At 44.3% G+C, this 17,544-nt stretch overlaps 2 protein-coding genes across 2 annotated transcripts in view; both read left to right on the top strand.

The window, feature by feature from the left end:
- The window catches only part of LOC121924416 (ras-related and estrogen-regulated growth inhibitor-like), a 34,706-nt gene extending 23,482 nt beyond the window's left edge, over positions 1-11,224 (top strand). The window contains exons 3-4 of the mRNA XM_042455878.1: positions 4,261-4,337; positions 8,152-11,224. Coding sequence (XP_042311812.1) covers positions 4,261-4,337; positions 8,152-8,634 — 560 coding nt within the window. The 3' untranslated portion in view covers positions 8,635-11,224. The remainder of the gene's footprint in view (positions 1-4,260; positions 4,338-8,151) is intronic.
- The window catches only part of LOC121926322 (sodium/hydrogen exchanger 10-like), a 587,624-nt gene that overhangs the window by 116,282 nt on the left and 453,798 nt on the right, over positions 1-17,544 (top strand). The gene's annotated exons all lie outside the window — the stretch shown is intronic.

Raw genomic sequence — 17,544 nt, forward strand, 5'->3', positions numbered from 1 at the left:
CAGAGAGCTCTGGTGCCACAATAAACTACAATTCCCAGGATTCCATAGCTCTGAGCCCTGGCAGTCTAAGCAGTGTTTTGGACCAGAGATCCTCCAAATGAATCCAGTCCCTAGCTTTATATCTCTCACACACACTGCAGGAATAATAACCCACTTTGAGACTGCTTTAACTCAGTGCTAGGGAATCTGGGAATGCTGGTGTTTGAGAGACATTGAGACTCTCTGTCAGTCATGGCTCTGAGGCCACAATAGACTACAATTCCCAGGATTCCACAGCACTGAGTCCGTCTAAAACTGGACACTTTCCTCAGTGTGGATGCAACTGGTGAGGATTCGGGCAGCTCAGTTCAACTACGTTTGGAGGGTTATGGGGACTCCTGTCGAGATAGCTCTGGGGCCACAATGTACTCACTTCCCAGCATCCCCAGCACTAACCCCAGGACAGTTAAATCACTCTCAAATAGATTATTCCTCAGTGTGGATGCAGCTCTTGGTGGGAACTCTGGCATTTCAGTCAGCATTGTTTTATTTCTGCAGTGATTTTGGATTAGAGACAAGGTGACCAGGCATCCTCCTCCTTTTCCAGGACATGCCCTCTTCTGTCACATTTCAATGTCCTCCTCTTTGGATCAGTGCTAAGAAGCATGGATTTAATTACATGGGGTGTTTTTTAGCTTTATTTTTGGCCATGTCCTACATTTTTTTGCTTGGGTGCCCTACATTTTGGGGTGAGGGCATTGGTCACCTTGGTCAGAGAGCTTTCCAGGGGTTTTAACTGCCATTCTGCTGTGGTGCTGGAACAGACCACCATCCCAGATCCATAGCATCAGCATCAGCAAGACAGCAGATTTAAAGTGGCTCAAACCAGATATTTCTCCAGTGTAGATTCAAGCCCAAGCCTTTTGCTCTCTATGCTGAGATTCAAAGCCCAGCCCTGGCACCGGCACACAACAAACTACAAATCCCAGGATTCCATAGGATGGAGTGATGAGAGTGAAAGCAGTTGGCAGCGATAAGGTGCTTAATGCAGTTCTTAACATGGTTGCACCTCTTGCCTACAGGTCTCCAAGACTTTTTTGTTTAACACTTGTACCCATAACTCCATTTCATGTCTCCTTTATTAGTGGGGAGGATACAGAAACACAAGTCAAAAATGAAGAAAAACCAAATCCCTTGACCAAAGGGTTTGGTTGTGGAATAAGCCTCTGAATATGCAAGAGGCAATGTAAAATAAAGCTATGTTCAATGCTCAGATGTGCTGTTTGAATGGGAGGGGGGGGTGTGGCCAGAAAGGGAAGTACATTCGTGATCTGTCTACAAATAATGTAAAAATGTCCTCCATTTGATCATGCCTAAGAAACATGGATTTATATTAACATTTCTAAAAAGCCTCAATTTTTTGCGTGTCCCCATTTTTATTAAAATGTGTCCTACATTGAAAATGTTGTCCTGCATTTGTCCTACATTTGTCCCGGTTTGGAGGTCCTCACTTATGGCAACCCTAGTACAGGCCTAGATCATGGGTGGAATTATGTGCCCCTCTAGATGTTCTTGGATTGCAGTTCCCAGAGTAGTTATAACTATATTATCATCATTATTACTTTATTTATTTATATCCTGCCTTCCTCCCCCTATGGGACTCAAGGCAGCTAACTAGCATAGGTAAAGGTGAAGAATGCTGGCTGTTGCAGTCCAAATACATCTGAAAGGGCCAAATAATTTTCTCCTGTGCTGATGGACCAATGGCCTGATTCAGTATAAAGCAGTTATCATGTCCCCCAAGCATTCCTGGATGGTGGTAATCAAAATATCTCACTTTTCTTTACTTATATTCCAAGGTTTCCCCTCCATAATAATAATATAATTATTATTATTTATTATTATTTATTTATTTATTTATATGCCGCCCAATCTCTAGGAATCCGGGAGGCTTACAACAGAGGAATTACAAAGTAAGCAATAACAATAAACATGAAATAAAAAGAGAATAACATGCATATTGAAACAATAACATAAATTAAGATCACAATCAACAATAGCAGTAACAAAACAAAATATATAGCAAATCAACCGGAGCAAATTAAATAAAAATACATAGCGTTAATAAAGCAAAACAAGTGAAAGGAAAAACTAACAATAAACATTCCTTGCAATTAAATAATTAAAACAACTCTAAGAGAGGACGAGTTCCTTCAGCGTCCTCCAGCTGAGCCTCGTTGGAATTTGAGCAGGAGACGGGAGGAGAGTCACAACCAACAGTGACTTGACATGACTCTCTTACCATCTCAGCATTTCCAGTTCTGGGCTGCAGCCCTGCCACACCTCCTTGGAATAAAGCCCTGCTGAACACCGTGGACTTATTTCCAAATGAAACACACCTAGGATTGTGCTACATGTCACAGAATTAACCATGCATAAAACCAGAATAATGACTGTTCTGTAACATTCTGAGGGAGCTGTAGGTGGGGGAATCTGGACTGAAAGATTCTGCTCTTCCCTCTTTTAAATTTTTTTTATTTTATTTTTTGACAGGTAGGAATGATTGTGAGTGGGATAATAGCAGCCAAGGGCAGCAACAAGACTAGACAATATATGACAGTTCCTCTCCTTTAATCCACACTGGCATATATTGTGGGCTCCATTATCTTCTCCTAGATCTTGAGAAAAAGAGGAATGCCCTTGAGGCCAAGATGTGTTATAAGGCTTGTGGAGCCGGTCATTTCAGAGCTGGAGGGTGTTGGGGCTGGAAAGAAGAACAGAGTGTTTGGGAGGGGAAATGTTGTTGTCCTGACTGTTTGTGCCATGCCCAACTGCCCTTCAGGGCATCTTTAGAGAGTGGCTTGCACCTTTTCTAAGCTGGCTTTGACAGGACTTCACTGCAATGAACAAAGGCCTGTTACAGACTGCCAAAATAAAGCTGCTTCGGGTCTCTTTGGAGGTATTGATATTTCAATGACGCCTGGGTCCTAAGGTCCGGCGGTCCGCCAAAGCCACACTCCATTCCTAAGCACTGGAGGGCCGCTTTGGGGCAGCTTCCGGATTTTTGGATGCATGCATCATTTAAACAGCATACCTCCCAAGAGACCGAAGCAGCTTTATTTTGGCAGTCTGTAACAGTCAAAGTTCATTTTTTAAGTCTCAGAGCCCGTTGCTGGATGCTGAGGACTCAGTGGCACAGCAAATAGAAGAACAAATTGTATTGAATGAATAAAGAACCCTCAATAATGGGTTTCCTTTTTATCTGCAGGTGAGTGTGAGGGAAGGTCTATCCATTGGCAAGCATCACTCCAACTGCCTGCACCTCACTTCTCACTCTGCTCAGCTTCGGTCTTCTCTTCTCTCCTCTAGTTATCATTTCTCCTTTCTGTCTTTACACTTTTTGTTTCTCCTTTTCCTGCAATCCTTGGATAGTACCGGGACTGTTTTCTTAATTCCCCCTTTGTCCCAGTATGGTCTATCACTCCAGCCCATTCCCCTTACAGCCTTTGGACATAAACACAGTCCTTTCTGTACACTTGCTGTGCATCTCCCCAACTCTGCCATCTTTTTCTCCCCACTTAGTCTCTTTTGGTGTCTACACCACAAGCCTTCGTACCTTTGTAAGGCAGAGCTGCTACTGTCGCTCAATGAGGGCGGGCAAAATGGAATCCTAGTCAAAATGGAAGTCTGAGCCAAATTCATATTCACTTCTAACCTGCTCAGGAGGTTCTTCTCTGCTTAACATCATTGCCTTATACCAAACAACAGCATTCTCCATTTGTAGCATCATTTCACCTTGATTAAAGTAGTTTATGAGACCACAAAGCTTTAGTAAAATTGTGGGAACTTCTCACCCCACTGAGATTATTTTCTGTAAAACTGGCTGTGTAACTCACCAGTTCAGTGTATGATCAGGAGTGGGGAAAGTGCAGCCCATGGGCAGCAAGCTAAATCAGGAACCCCATAAGCTGCAGTCAGCCCATGGGGCCCATAAGCCACCCAAAGTCCTATCCCACCACCACCATTCCAAGAGTAAGTTAAAAATGAATACAGAGATTAATGCAATAATAATAATAAAAAAAACAGCTTTCTGAAACCTCTTCAGGGTGAAATCTCTGTAGGAGGATGTCATATTAGGCTGTATACATACTTGCATGCAGATGGAACCAACAGTTTAGAAGATGAGAAGAAGCCACTATGTTCAACATGTTTCTAGTTTTTATCCTTAACTTGCTTTATCAGATATCAAGGATGTTCTCATAACCTTTCTTTGATCCACAGAGATGATTTACAGGCACACAGCTGTTACTGATGGCGAGATGGTACATTTTGAAATTCTTGACCAGCTGGACAGTACGGTTCTGGTTATTCCCCCCCCCCCACACACACCACACCACATAAACAGAACATGTACAGAAATTGTAGCAACTAGTTCAATGGTTGGTTGGTTGGTTGGTTGGTTGGTTGGTTTTATAGCCTGCCTTTCTCTTTAAATGGAATTCAGGAGTAGAGCAAGTCTTCCACGAAGGAGGCTGTGACATTTGATTTTTTTAGATTAGACTGGAGGCATTGAGGGACATGATAGAATGCTTAACTCGCATAGTGTAACCAGTTTGCCTAGCCTATTTTAGAACTCAGGGACACCCAGTTAGGTAGATTGGTGGAGATTCGGGGCAGATGAAAGGTCTATTTCTTCTAGTTATTTTGTGAAATTTGCACCAGGACAGATATGGGGCTAAATCCAAACGACCACACATCCACATCGCAGAAATTCCTACCCTTTCCTCCATCCTGCAGGCCCCACGGATTCCTGAGAAACACTGGTTTTAAAGGGTTTCCCTGACCCCATGGCTATTCTTAGGGGTGGCCAGAGGGCTGCTGTGGAATGAGGAAGCATTATAGAATCATGGAGTTAGGAGAGACCTCAAGGACCATCTGTTCAACCCTCCGTCATGCAGAAAAAATGCAGTTACTCACTCCCGAGACAGGACAGCCAACCTCTGCTTAAAAACTGCCAAAGAAAAGGAAGGTCTGCCACCCCCCATGGCAACCTGTTACCTCTCAAACAGGTCTTGCAGTTAAGACATTTAGAAAGGCACTCTTCCTAAAGTTTAGGGAAATCTGTTTTGTTGTAATGAATCCAGTGTTTTTGTGTCTAGGAGCTTAGCGCACAGCCAAATTAAATAACTTACCGCTCCCAAATTCAAGCCAAATTTGGGCTGCCCCCTGGTTTTATCACATGGCTTTGCCCCCAAAAACCGCCATTAGGTACAGCCCAGCTCCAATACTGGTCCCTAAACTTGCTTGTGGCCATTTTTCAAAGTCGGGAGCAATCTCAGAAAGGCCTGAAACAGTCCAGAAGTAAGGTTATAGAAGACCCTAAAATGACCTCTTGGAATGTCCATGGTCACTCATCTCTGACCTTTAGTTTAGGGTTTATAACATTGGAATACAAAGAGAGGCTAAATGTGATAGGAATCGAAACAGCAGTAAAACTTGTTATTCCTTCACTTTTATGTATTACTCACTTGCTCCCTATTAAAATTTGATCAATTGTCATTGCCGTTTTCTGGCATAGATGCCAAGATATTCATAATTAGATGCAGAAGAGTGTTAAGCTCATTGTATCTTTGAGCCAAACAGAAATTAGGCAAGATCAGGGGGCTTTCACACTATACAGTGAGAGCACTTTGTCCTTTAACCCCCATGGTTTAATACCTAGTCCTGGGATTTGGAGTTTCATAAGATATTTGAATTCACTGCCACAAGCTCTGGTCCTTCACACACTACAAATCAAGAAATTCCATATGATGGAACCATGACAGTTAAAGTCACATCCAAGTGTTATCATGGTGAAAAAGAGGTCACATATGTAATTTGTAATGGTGTGCTAAAGGAAACATTTTTCTCTGCTCTGTGAATGAATTAGCCCAAACTACCACTTAGTGCACGAGTAGGCACCTTTTTGAGCGCGGGGGCCCGGTGTTGTCCCTCAGACACGTGGGCCAAAGCCGGGGGGTGGAGGCTTCCCCTCCGGGGCGGGGGGCACATGCTGGGGATGGAGCTTCCACCCTCCAGGGGTGGAGCTGCACACCAGGGCGGAGATTCCACCGAAACCTGTGGGGGGAGGAGGCGTGTGCCCGCCCTCTCCTCCTTGGTCCCTTCCCTCGGCTGAACAGGCTCCAAGGGGCCCTTTTGGCTGAAGGGGAGGGAGGCTGAAGGAAGGGCTTGGGCACCTCCCAGGCCCTTCCCTTCAGCTCTTCCTTCCGGCCAAAAGGGCTCCAAGGGCGCTGGAGGAGCCAGGAGGCGGCAAAAGGCCGCTTCTGTGGGCCCCTTCTCGGCCCGTGTGGCCCCAGGCCTCCCTCGCGAGAGAGAGGCCTGGGGCCGCAAGGGCCGTGGGGGAGCCCGCTGAGGCGGAGCAGGCGCTTCCGCAGGCCCCTTCTCTGCCCGTGCGGCCCCAGGCTCCCTCCGGAGAGAGGCCTGGGGCCGCAAGGGCCACTGGGGGAGCCCGGAGGCGGGCAGGCCTTCGCGGGCTCCATTTCGGCCGTGTAGCCCCAGGACTCCGTCCGAAAAAGAAGAGAAGAGGGGAAAAAGAGGAGGAAGAGGGAGAGGAAAAAAGGAGGAAGAAAAGAGGAGAAGAAGAAGAAGAGAGAGAGGAGAGGAAGAAGGGAAAGGGAAAGGAGGAGGAAGAAGAAGAAGAGGAGAAAAGAGAAACAGAAGACAAGAGGGGAGAAGAGGAGGAAGAGAGGAAGAAGGGGGAGGAAGAGGGAAAGGAGGAGCCCTTGGAGTCCAAGAGGGGAGGGAAGCCGCCCCATGGGAGGCCCTCCTCCCCTCTTGGGCTCCAGCCAGGGGCCCGGGCGCCCGGAGCCCAAGAGGGCGGGAAGCCGCCCCCAGGGGAAGGCTTCCTTCCCTCTCTGGCAGCGTGGCAGGACCGGGCTGGTCCTCCACACCCCCACGCTCTTCAAGGGCCAGAGGCAGCCTGGAGGCCTCTTGGCTTCCAAGCTGCCCCTGGCCCTTTTAGAGCAGTGGGGGCGGGAGGACGAGGTTGCTCCCTATTCTGCTCCCCCGCACCGCGGAAGAAGGGCCAGGGGCAGCCTGGAGGCCTCGGGCCTCCAAGCTGCCCTTGGCCCTTTAAGAGCAGCAGCGGAGAGGAGGAGGATGAAGCCAGGCATCGTCCTCCTCCTCGCCGCCGCCCTTAAAGGCCAAGGGCCGCTTGGAGGCCAGTAGGAGGAGGAGGAGCGGAGGCGCCTTGGTGGCAGCCAGGACCAAGCTGGGGCCGGTCCTGCCTTCCACGGGCCAGATTAGGCCCATGGGCCGCGGGGTGGTTGCCGACGCCTGACTTAGTGGTCCTATCACCGATTAGCCACCCACATAGAAACGTTACATTTTACCAAAGAGTGGTGATTGGACCTTCCTGTTCAGTAATTTTGAGGTACTTGGATATATGTTAGAGTGCTCTGAGACAACCACAGCCTCCCTTAACCCCTCAGAAATGTGAGGTAATAATGCGTACTGTCTTAAATGGTTACTGTCTGTATTTCTGAAGTAATGAGAGCCATTATAGCGTAATAGTTAGTCTGTTGGCCTATGACTGGGAAGACACAGGTGTTGCAGAAGTACAAAAGAAACTTACAGAAAAACTTTAGGGAGTGGGATAACCACAATAAGCTGGTGAGCATTAAGCATGTTTAGTAGGCATAGAATGTTGGCAAACTGTTAATAAAGCGATATATATATATAAATTATAAATTGGGAAGGGGGAAAGAATGGAGAATCCTGGAAGATGATATGTCTGGCTAACTGGAACCCTGAACAAGAATATTCCATATTGCATCATTTTGTTGCAGGTTCTAGAGCTGCGAGTTATAGTTTCAGCTTTTATTGGTCAATATATATGTGCAGTGGGCATTGGGGCAACACTGAAAAACTGCAGAGTGTACATGAGGGAATGTATAGTTTGTAACTGAGAATGTGAAGGGAGTACACAAACCTCTCTCCAACTTCCCTTATTTCACTTTCTCTTTGCACCCCTGTATATCTGTCTCTGTTCCTTCATGTTAATGTTCAAGATATATTCAGCCATAATAATCAGTGTACTAAACAATTCATAGAGAAGCTGTCACAAATTAAATGCTAATCTGTGATCCTCTGATTCCTCTTTGTCCCTAGGAGGAAGATTCTCTACAAATTGAAGAGAAGATTAAGTGGGGAGATGGCTTTGCTGTGGTTTACTCTGTCACTGACCGCTGCAGCTTTGATGAAGTCATGAGGCTCTGTTTCCTTATCAATCACATCCATTCCAGCCCAAAACGGAGCAGTGGAAGTGGAGACCCACCAGTTGTGATTGTTGGGAATAAGAAGGACTTGCAGTTTGACCGAATGGTGTCCTCTGAGGATGGAGAGAACCTCTCCAAGGCCCTGAAGCATCCATTCTATGAGATCTCTACCAGGGACAGCTATGAGGAGACTGTGACAGTTTTCAATACCTTGTACAATGAGCTAATGAAGCAAGGGCACTTTTCCCCAGGGTCTTTCAAGAGGCGAGCCGTGTCTAAACTCATGGAAAAGATCCCAAAGATTCATGCCAATTCAACCCTGGCCTCAGGTGGCAGGAGCCTGAGCTTCAACTCCTTCCGGGACTACATCCCAGAGTGAACTTCTACTTAGGCTTTTGTGCAGTGATGAGTCATGCACTCAGGAACTGGATGGCATTAGTAAGGCAGAGGTTGCAGAGCTGAGAACATGGCAAGTCTAGAAGCCTGTACATTGTTAGGAAACATGTTTGGAGTGTTTTTCCTAACCACCTTAAAAGCCAGAAACTGATGATAGTCTGTGGCACAGCAGTGAATGAGAGCAGCCAAAGGGCCATCTGGGCTAGCATTTTGCTTGCCACTGTGTTTAGTCAGATGCTTTTGGCCAAACAAAGCAGAACATGGAGGAAATAGCGTTCGCCACACCCTAGCAAGCTGTGTTTAGTGGCACACTGAATACCAGGTTCTCTAATAGACACTGATAGGTTCCTTTCCCCACTCCCCCATGCATGTATCTTCTTTTAGGCATTACCTGTTAGCCAATTGATCTAACATGTTAGACATCATCACATCCTGAGGGGGTGCATTCCACATGTAAGGCTGGCATGCCACATTTTGGCCAGACTTGGAGTGGATCTTTTAAATCCTGGGTGGAGGATAGCCATGAAAACTCATTTTCATTGGGGAGCTAGGTCTTCCATTTGGCCTAAGAAAGACAGGGAAAGGAGTTGTCCTTGTAGTCAGAGTTTGGATGCTAAGCTCAACAATAGCTCAGCTCTGTTAAATGTCATTGCCTCTTATAAGGAAAGGGCTTTCTGCAAGTAGAAATTTAAGTAGTTGATTAAGACTCATTCTTCGCAATCCTGATAGTTAGTATGTTGCTGGTTCTTCCTTTTCACTAACATTCACAATGTGAGGCACCTGATCCTTTCCATACTGACTCAAGGCTTACTGGCATCATCACATTGTCCAAGACGTTTTGCTACCTGAGGCAGTGGATAACACTGCACCTTTTTAATTTCACCAACAGAAGCTGAATAGCCTGGAAATTGATTCTTGCTTTAGTAGTGGTGATGGAAAAGCATCCCCCAATGGGGATGAATAGTCAGGTTGGTGTTGCCATTTCCAACGAGCATCTGCTCTCACTGCCTAATGAAGGGACCGGTCCTGGATGTTACTCATCTAGTTGTACTACAACACACTGAAAATATTTGCATAGTGGTATTTTGTCTTCCTCAGTGGAAGGTTTGGATAAAAGGGAGTGCTCTTTACACTCTTAACACAGGGATGCAAGACTTTATGGCAGGAAGGAAGTAATTAAATGTAGAGAATCAGAGTATTCTCAGGATCACAAGGCATTAGGGACCAAAAGGTCACCCAGCCTATTACTTGCCATAATGCAGCTTCATCTGCATCTATACCAAGGCTATCTTGAATAAGCAAGATTCAGACCATTGGCATTTTCTTGACATGTGGATACCACAAGGAAGAAATACATATAACAGTTGCCTCAGTTTTTGGCAGATTCATCCTTATTCCTTTTCTTTTAATTAGCAGAGAAGCTAGGATCCTTCTAAATGCAAATGGTACAGAGCTATGGACTCAGAGCAAGTAACATTTCCAAGCATTGACTAAGGTCCCTACTCAGAACATTGCTTTTCTTCCCCTCCCAAGCACGTCTACCAGGCTAATAGACTACACAAAGGCTCCTAGTTACTTGATCTGGAAGGATCGATGACTGACTCAACAGCTCATCTTGCTCCACTGAGGCTTCTAATTGTTGCCAGTAAGCATCAGGAAAAGCAGCCTGCTTACTACCAATTTCCTTCAAAGAGTGGTTGGCCTGGCTTCTGCGTGGGCAACGCAAATCCTTTGTATTTTAAATGTGTGGATACTTCAAATACATCTTGAGGGATGTTCCACTTTTCTGACTATAGTAAGCATGCCTGTTTGTGTTTTTCTGGCTGTTGATCAAATCCTATGGATAGTGTTTTGCTTAATTTCCTGCTGTAAATGGATGTGCCGCCACTCAACCGATTTGAGAATGTAGACTTTTTCTGAAATCCAGTTAGCTTTCAAACTAGAGGTAGACTTTAATTTTTGTTTGTTTGTTTACTGTTCTTGCCTTGAAGCTATGTGGCTTTATAATTAAATCTTGTATTGTAGAATGATGTTACATTATCTCTTGCTGACTAAAAGCTGTATGCAATCAGGAAGAATTAACAGCTGGAGTATGAATATAGTGCGGGGGATAAAATCTAATTCTGGTTGTTGTTGTTCTTTTTTTTAAAAAGCATAGGTACATGTACAAATAGGCTAAGGCGAAGACAGGCTAATGGTGCATTGTATAGTTGCCCCCAAGAGTTAGAAGCTGAGATCTTTTCCTCTCTCCCTTATAATTTTGGGTTTTCCCTTGTTGGTGCCCTTCATAGATTTTGGACTACAACTCTCATCTTCCCTGAACATTAGCCATGCTGGGTGGAGTTGATGGGCCTTGTAACCGAACATCTCTAGAGGTGAAGGGCAGGGGAAGAATCCCAGCACCCAGCTCTGAGTGGCCTGGACAGTAAAAAAACAACAACAGTATGCAACAAAATAGTTTTTGTACCTTAACAAACAAGAGAAAGGCTATAATGTCTGTTGCTATATTTCAGGAAAGGAGATCATGATCATGCATTTTTAATATCATCAAATAAATCCATTATTTAATGTTGTTTTCTAGCAGTTTCAGCCCAGTCATTACCTGGATTAGGAGATTGGCTTCTTCCCCCACTTTTCTCCTAAATGAGTCCTGTTTCATTATGGTAACTTGTGATTTTAAGAGAATAGTTTTTTTTAATGAGCTATTTTTTTATCCCAGTCTCTTTTAAGCCATAACTATTTGTCTGATGGGCTTTTAAAATAGTTTGCTTGCATAGTAAAATGCCACACTATCGTCTATTGCTTTCTCTTCTCATTTGGAAATTCTGCCTTTCTCAGGCAAAATGTCTAAGATGTGAATGTTATATTAGAGAGCATGTCTGTTTCCATGGTGGAAAAATGTTACTGGAAGATTTCTTTCCAGTTACTGTCTAAAGAAGTACTCAGGATTTAAACTTAAGTGGTTGTTAATATGTGTGTTCATATGACATTTTCTTGACAAAGAGGCCAGGAAAGTTGACCCTTGTGAAAGCAGTTTGCTAAAGCTGAAAGTATAGCTTCACTTCCAAAACCTTTTATGAGGGGAGGCAGGGGTAAATGCTGAACCTATCATAGGCCAAGCACTTGCTAAGAATGATAAATATACCTGAAGTGAAATACAGCCTGAATGTTCTACAGCAGGTGATGATTAAGCACATAAGAGGGTTTTAAAAAGTTCTTTACAACCACTAATAATGTCTTCACTCCAATTTGTAACATCCTACAGCCCCTAAATCCCACATCACCACTGGTTGTGGAAGTGCATTCTCTACAAATACACATGGGTTTTCTTTTCTTCTTTAACCCTGTTCACAGTGTCATCTAATGTCATCTATACAGCAGCATTTCTCATGACACAACTTGCTAGGTTATACATTATCCCCATTACTGTTTTCACAGAAATCTAACAGAACATTTCTTAAATTCTCTGTTGCTCTGATTTTCACCCTGCCAGTGAAATGCATCAGAAATAAATACTGGACATTTTAGAAGTAGGTATCGAAATGACAATCCCATATACAAGACAAAGCAGCAACACAGGACAGCACTGCTAAGTAATGGGAGCCTGGTTCTTTTTAATAAATGGATGGATCCAAATTTGTACATCTTAATGTCCTGCTATTGAGGCACTTTAATGAATGGTGTAAACCTAGGTACTGAAAATCCTGGCTTCTGTTCTAGGGACTATTGGGAAAGCTGATCTCACTGGGGCACTCCAACTCATGAATCATCAGGGCCACTGCCTGCTCAGTTGTCCAGAGAACTAAGGAATGGACAAGCAAGAAATCAAGCAGAGGTGAACTGAAGGCACCTGCTCTGGCACAGAGTGGTATCAAGTGCTGTCACAAGCTTCTACTGCTCTTTTTGGTGGGGTCAGTTGCGACCAGTTGCCAGACAAAGTGTGCTAGTACAGTGCTTCTCAGGCTATCCATAGTGGGGGGACCAGCTGTTGTTGCTTCAAGTGTGGAGATTATTGCACTGCCCTTTCCCATCCTTTCCTCCTGAACTAGGTACCTAGGTGCGGGGTATAAACTGTAATCTGTGGGTTTTATTGCACACCTCCATGCCCAGGCAGGAGGCACCCCGTACCTGATTCAGACTTCTCTCGCACCTTGCAAAGAATGGGGAAATCCCATTCTTTCAAAAAGTGCAGGAGAAGTCCAGATTGGGTATGGGATGCCATGATCAGGAATGGAATGCCTCCCTCCTTGGCAAGGAGGTGTGTGATAAAATCTACACATTACAGTTTACATGCTGTGCCTAACTCGAGAGGAAAGGACAGGAAAGGGCAGTGTGATAATTTTCTGTTTCTTTCTTTGCTGGAAACACAACACATTCCATGGACCACCACTTTGAATAGCACCAGGCTACTTCCCCTTATTTGTTTAAATATTTCTTTCCTCCTCTGTATTGTGTGAACTTGGGACAGCATACAAGCAAAATCAATCTGAGCAATTCAGAACAGTTTTTTAAAAGAATAATATTTTAAAACAGGCTAAAGGCACAATTAACCAATTAAAACAGGATACTTACCCCACTTTACCTCCTGAGATTCGTGTTTGTCATTTCTGGGCTTTAGGGAGTCAAAGAGAGAGAGCTAGGAGCTGGAAGTCAAATCAAGAACCAGCAGTTAGAGAGAGAAAGCAAATATGGTATATACTAAAATCCCCAATGGGGGCAATGTTTCTATAGGGCTCAACAGACTGCCCTGAAAGGGCGAGCTGGAGGTTCCCATTTTTGCTTCTGAGGAACGCTGCAGTAGCCAAACCACATGGCCTCCCTCTGCACCAAAAAGAACCCACTAAAAGCAGGTTCTTTTTGGTGCGTGCGGTGGATGCCATGAGTGCGCACAGCGCTGCAACGTGCGGACGCTGCACCATGCTTGCATCCTGATGGTGGCCCGATGTGGATGGGAGGCCGCCATGATGGCAGCACTGTTACATACTAGGGTTCGGGAGCATGCAGACGCTCTGCAGTCCCGAGCCCTAAAATCAGCCCCAGGAGGCCACAGACCAGTGGTCTGTACTGGGCCTATTAGGCCTACTTAAAGTTTCAGCATTGACAAGATTGTCCAGTTGTGTCCAGCTGTAGGGAGTGGTGCTTTTCTCTCTTACTAAGCCAAAGAGCCATAATTGACAAAGACGATTCTGTATTGATATGGCCAGCGTAACTCCATGGAATGCTGTTAACTTGCCACCAAAGAGGTACCTATTTATCTACTTGCCCTTTTACATGCTTTCGAACTGCTAGGTTGGCAGAAGCTGGGATTAGTGATGGGAGTTCACTCCGTCACGTGGCACTTGGGTCTTGAACTTCCGATCTGCTGGCCTTGCAATAATCAGAGTCAGTTTCTTAACTGCTAAGCCAGTGTGTCCCTCTTAGGTCTACTTACCAGATGAGAAAAAAGCTTTCATGATGACCAGATCTCCTCATCAGGCAAGGTGTTATAAAAAGAAGGTAAGGGGATGAATAGAAGGGGAGAAAGGCCTTAAAACCGAAGCCATGGTGTTTGAATAGCCAGTCTTAAAATAGAATGGGACAGATGGTTTTTAGGGTTTGTAGCGCTCAAGACATGGGCTCTACAAACCCTACAGCCTTCAGAACGAGGGGGATGAATCTCAGAGTGAGAAGGCTATCTTGAAAGTTGTATCCATATACATTTTCCTCCACACTTTTTGTCACCAGAGGAGATTATCCCTAGGCCCCAGGTGCAATCAGGGCAGGGCTTTGGAACACCAATTCATAACCTTGCTCAGCAGAACAGCAGGAGGGAGCCTTAACATAGCAAGGCTGTTTTCCCACACTTTGAAGCAAGTGAAACTATATAGGTTACCACCCAAAGGGTGGGAAGCACTGTAAGGCTAGTGCTGACAATTGCCCAAATGCACCATTGAACACAAATAACACTGTAATTGGGTTTTGCAGAATTATACAGAACTAGGTGTTCAAGCAGACCTACTCCAGTGTGTCAAGTTAACAAGCTGCAATGTAGGATTGGGGTAGGCAAAGTGTGGATATTGTTGCAGCACCTATTAACGTAGCCTGAAGCTGCCACCAGCAACTCCCATCAATGTAACCTGTAGAAAGGATGGTAGTTCAATATCTGCAAAACAACAAGTTGTCCCCAGCTGGTGACCAAGGCTCTCCTGACACTTCAGGCTAGAATGAAAAAATGAACAAAAAATAAGAATATAAAAATAGAAGAAAAGCAGCGCTCCTACAGGGCATGGATCTGTCCTCCCCAAATTGTTGACTTTGCAATGCAATCAGTCAGCCAACCCCTCCCCTGAAGACTAGGAGCCAGCCCCTCTACAACATCCCCACCACTGGAGGAAGAGGAGGACAGTACAAAGAATGTGGCAGTAAACAGTCATGGCATTTCTATTATATCATATAATTTCCATATCCAGTCCTCCTTTTTGGGGTACCATTTGCCACAACATATTCCAGAACATTTCCCTCTATCAAAGCAACTCAAATTTAAATGGTTATTTTCTTAACTGGGATATATTTGGCCTCTTACCCCATCCACCCTCTCATATAATGGCTACACCTGACATGAAAAGCCAGCTTGAATCCTTCTGGAATAAACCCAGGTTAATTAGGCCCATTACATTTAGCATGCTGATATGTTATTGTCATGTTCCAAAATGCATAATATTTTCTCCTGTGACAAGAAAGACCTGCTTGCTCTCATTGTGGGAGAGGAAAAATAAAGAGAATTTGGCCAACTGAACATCTGTGGGATAATTCATAATAACTTGAGTCAGTGTGCTATTATTATCATGCCAGAAAGAAGGCATAACAACGTGACAGGAGAGCAAAAGTTTATTTGGCCTTCACAGCACATGCAGATAAGGACCAGCTGCTGCCTGACTAGGCAAACCACCTTTCTCATTCTCTGCTGTGGGTTTTTTGTGGTACGAATGGATCGTGATGGCGATGAGAATGAGGATAATTTTATCCATTTATATCTATTTATATCACATTATTAAAAGTCCATCCTATTAAATTTCTTAAAGCCTGGCTCTGGTAGCACAAGATTTTTTTCAGTTGCCAATGAAAAAAGAACAAGAAGGAGCTCTCTCCTCGATCTAGCCATGTGTGCGCACGCGCTTGTGCGCGCACACATGTATATATATAGAGAGGACACTTTCTCTGATTGTAAAGAAAGGTGACATGTATAACTCTGGCTATGGATTTTCTTCTTGCTAAAAAAAAATCATCTCCCATAAATATGCATACTGTTGCACAGGGATTCTTGTTCATGGGGTTCCAAAAGCACCCATAACCCTCTTGAGAAAACATTGGGCCAGGAGACAGTTCTGCACAAGCCAGAGAGGAGACAATCTCTGGAATCCCTTTGGTAACATATCTTCATGTAGCTCAGGGCTATGCATGTATCTTTTTTTGGAAGTTGAGCAAGGAGATACCTGCTACTTCCGTGTACAACATCCATACACACACCATGCCAGACTGCTTTCAAGGCCCAGTGGTGCTGCTACAGCTGTTTACTGGCTAGGAAGAATGTGCTGAGGGGAGGGGAATTGGGGGGAACGGATACTCGAGATCTAGTCGGGTACTGTCTGGTAATTTCCCTGTTCCTTCTGGACAGTAAATGACAGTGTCAGTGCCTCTGGGGCTTAAAAACTTCCTTCCAGAGGTGGGAGCAACAGAGAGTTGTGTGTTATTCTTTAAATGCCTTGATGTAGGATTATGGACACCACATGGTTATTGTTTTTCTAAAACATACTTTCTTTTTGTGGGTTCTCTTTTCAACTGTCTTCTGCATTTTTCCCTCCCAAGCAAAAGATTTTTAAAAACCCACAAAGCAAAAAGCTCAATTCAACTTCCAGCTTCTTCCAAATGTCAAAGGATTATTTGTCCTGTTCTTGACTAAAATTAGAAACTATGACTTGGGCAAACGCATGGTATTCAAAAATGCCAATCAACATTTGCTAACAAGATAGGTTAGCCTGCTAATATGCTGATCTTACTTCACCTGCAACACTACTGTGGACAGGATTTCCAGCAGCCAAAGTACCTCCTAGCTCTGAACTTTGCTAAAATGTAACAAAATGCTAACCACACTCTGAGAATGTTATTTCCACCAGCCATCTTCTATGTCAATTTTCCTATGTCAGAGCTTGGGAAAGTTCCTTTTTTTAATTTTAACTCCCAAACTCCCCTGGACAACATGATTAGTGACCATGCTGGCTGAGCCGTTATGGGAAGCATAGTCCAAAAAGGGAAAAGAAAAGAAAAGGGGAACTTTTCCAAGCTCTGTTCTGTATTGCTATCTGATCATTCACAGAACTATCGTCAAGCAGAACTGCCTTATTCAGATTATACAAGATTAAACAACCCTTGGTTTTAGCTGGCTGTTGTTTGTTCCTGACTATTCCCATCTCCTCTAGAGAGTAGGGATACGTCATATAGGCATTACCATACAGACAAGGTTGTTTCTTTAAAATAAATAAAGTATAGAAGCAGCTAAATTGACTGAAACCCCCTTTGTAACCCTTTCTTATGTGGAACAGTTTGTCCACAGAAGGAAATTTTGCAAATAAAATTGTAGCTTAAAAAAAAATACAATAAAGCATGGAAGGTTATTGCTGGCATTCCCTTACGTATTTACATATTTTTGCGAACCAAAAGTTAATACACCCATTTTGTTGAGATTTCAGTGATGTGAGGCCCCGGTTTGCCATTCAAGAATTCCTCCCAGTCCCTGTGGGAAGGAGAGACAGCCAGAGGCCAAATGAGGGCAGAGCACTCCTCAAGGGGTAACCCTGGAGAGAAAGTTAACAAAGAAGTCTGTGGCCAGCTCTCAGCAAGAGCCGGGCTATGTAAT

The sequence above is a fragment of the Sceloporus undulatus genome, chromosome 1 (genome assembly GCF_019175285.1).
Source record: "Sceloporus undulatus isolate JIND9_A2432 ecotype Alabama chromosome 1, SceUnd_v1.1, whole genome shotgun sequence".
NCBI classification, from domain to species: Eukaryota; Metazoa; Chordata; class Lepidosauria; order Squamata; family Phrynosomatidae; genus Sceloporus; species Sceloporus undulatus.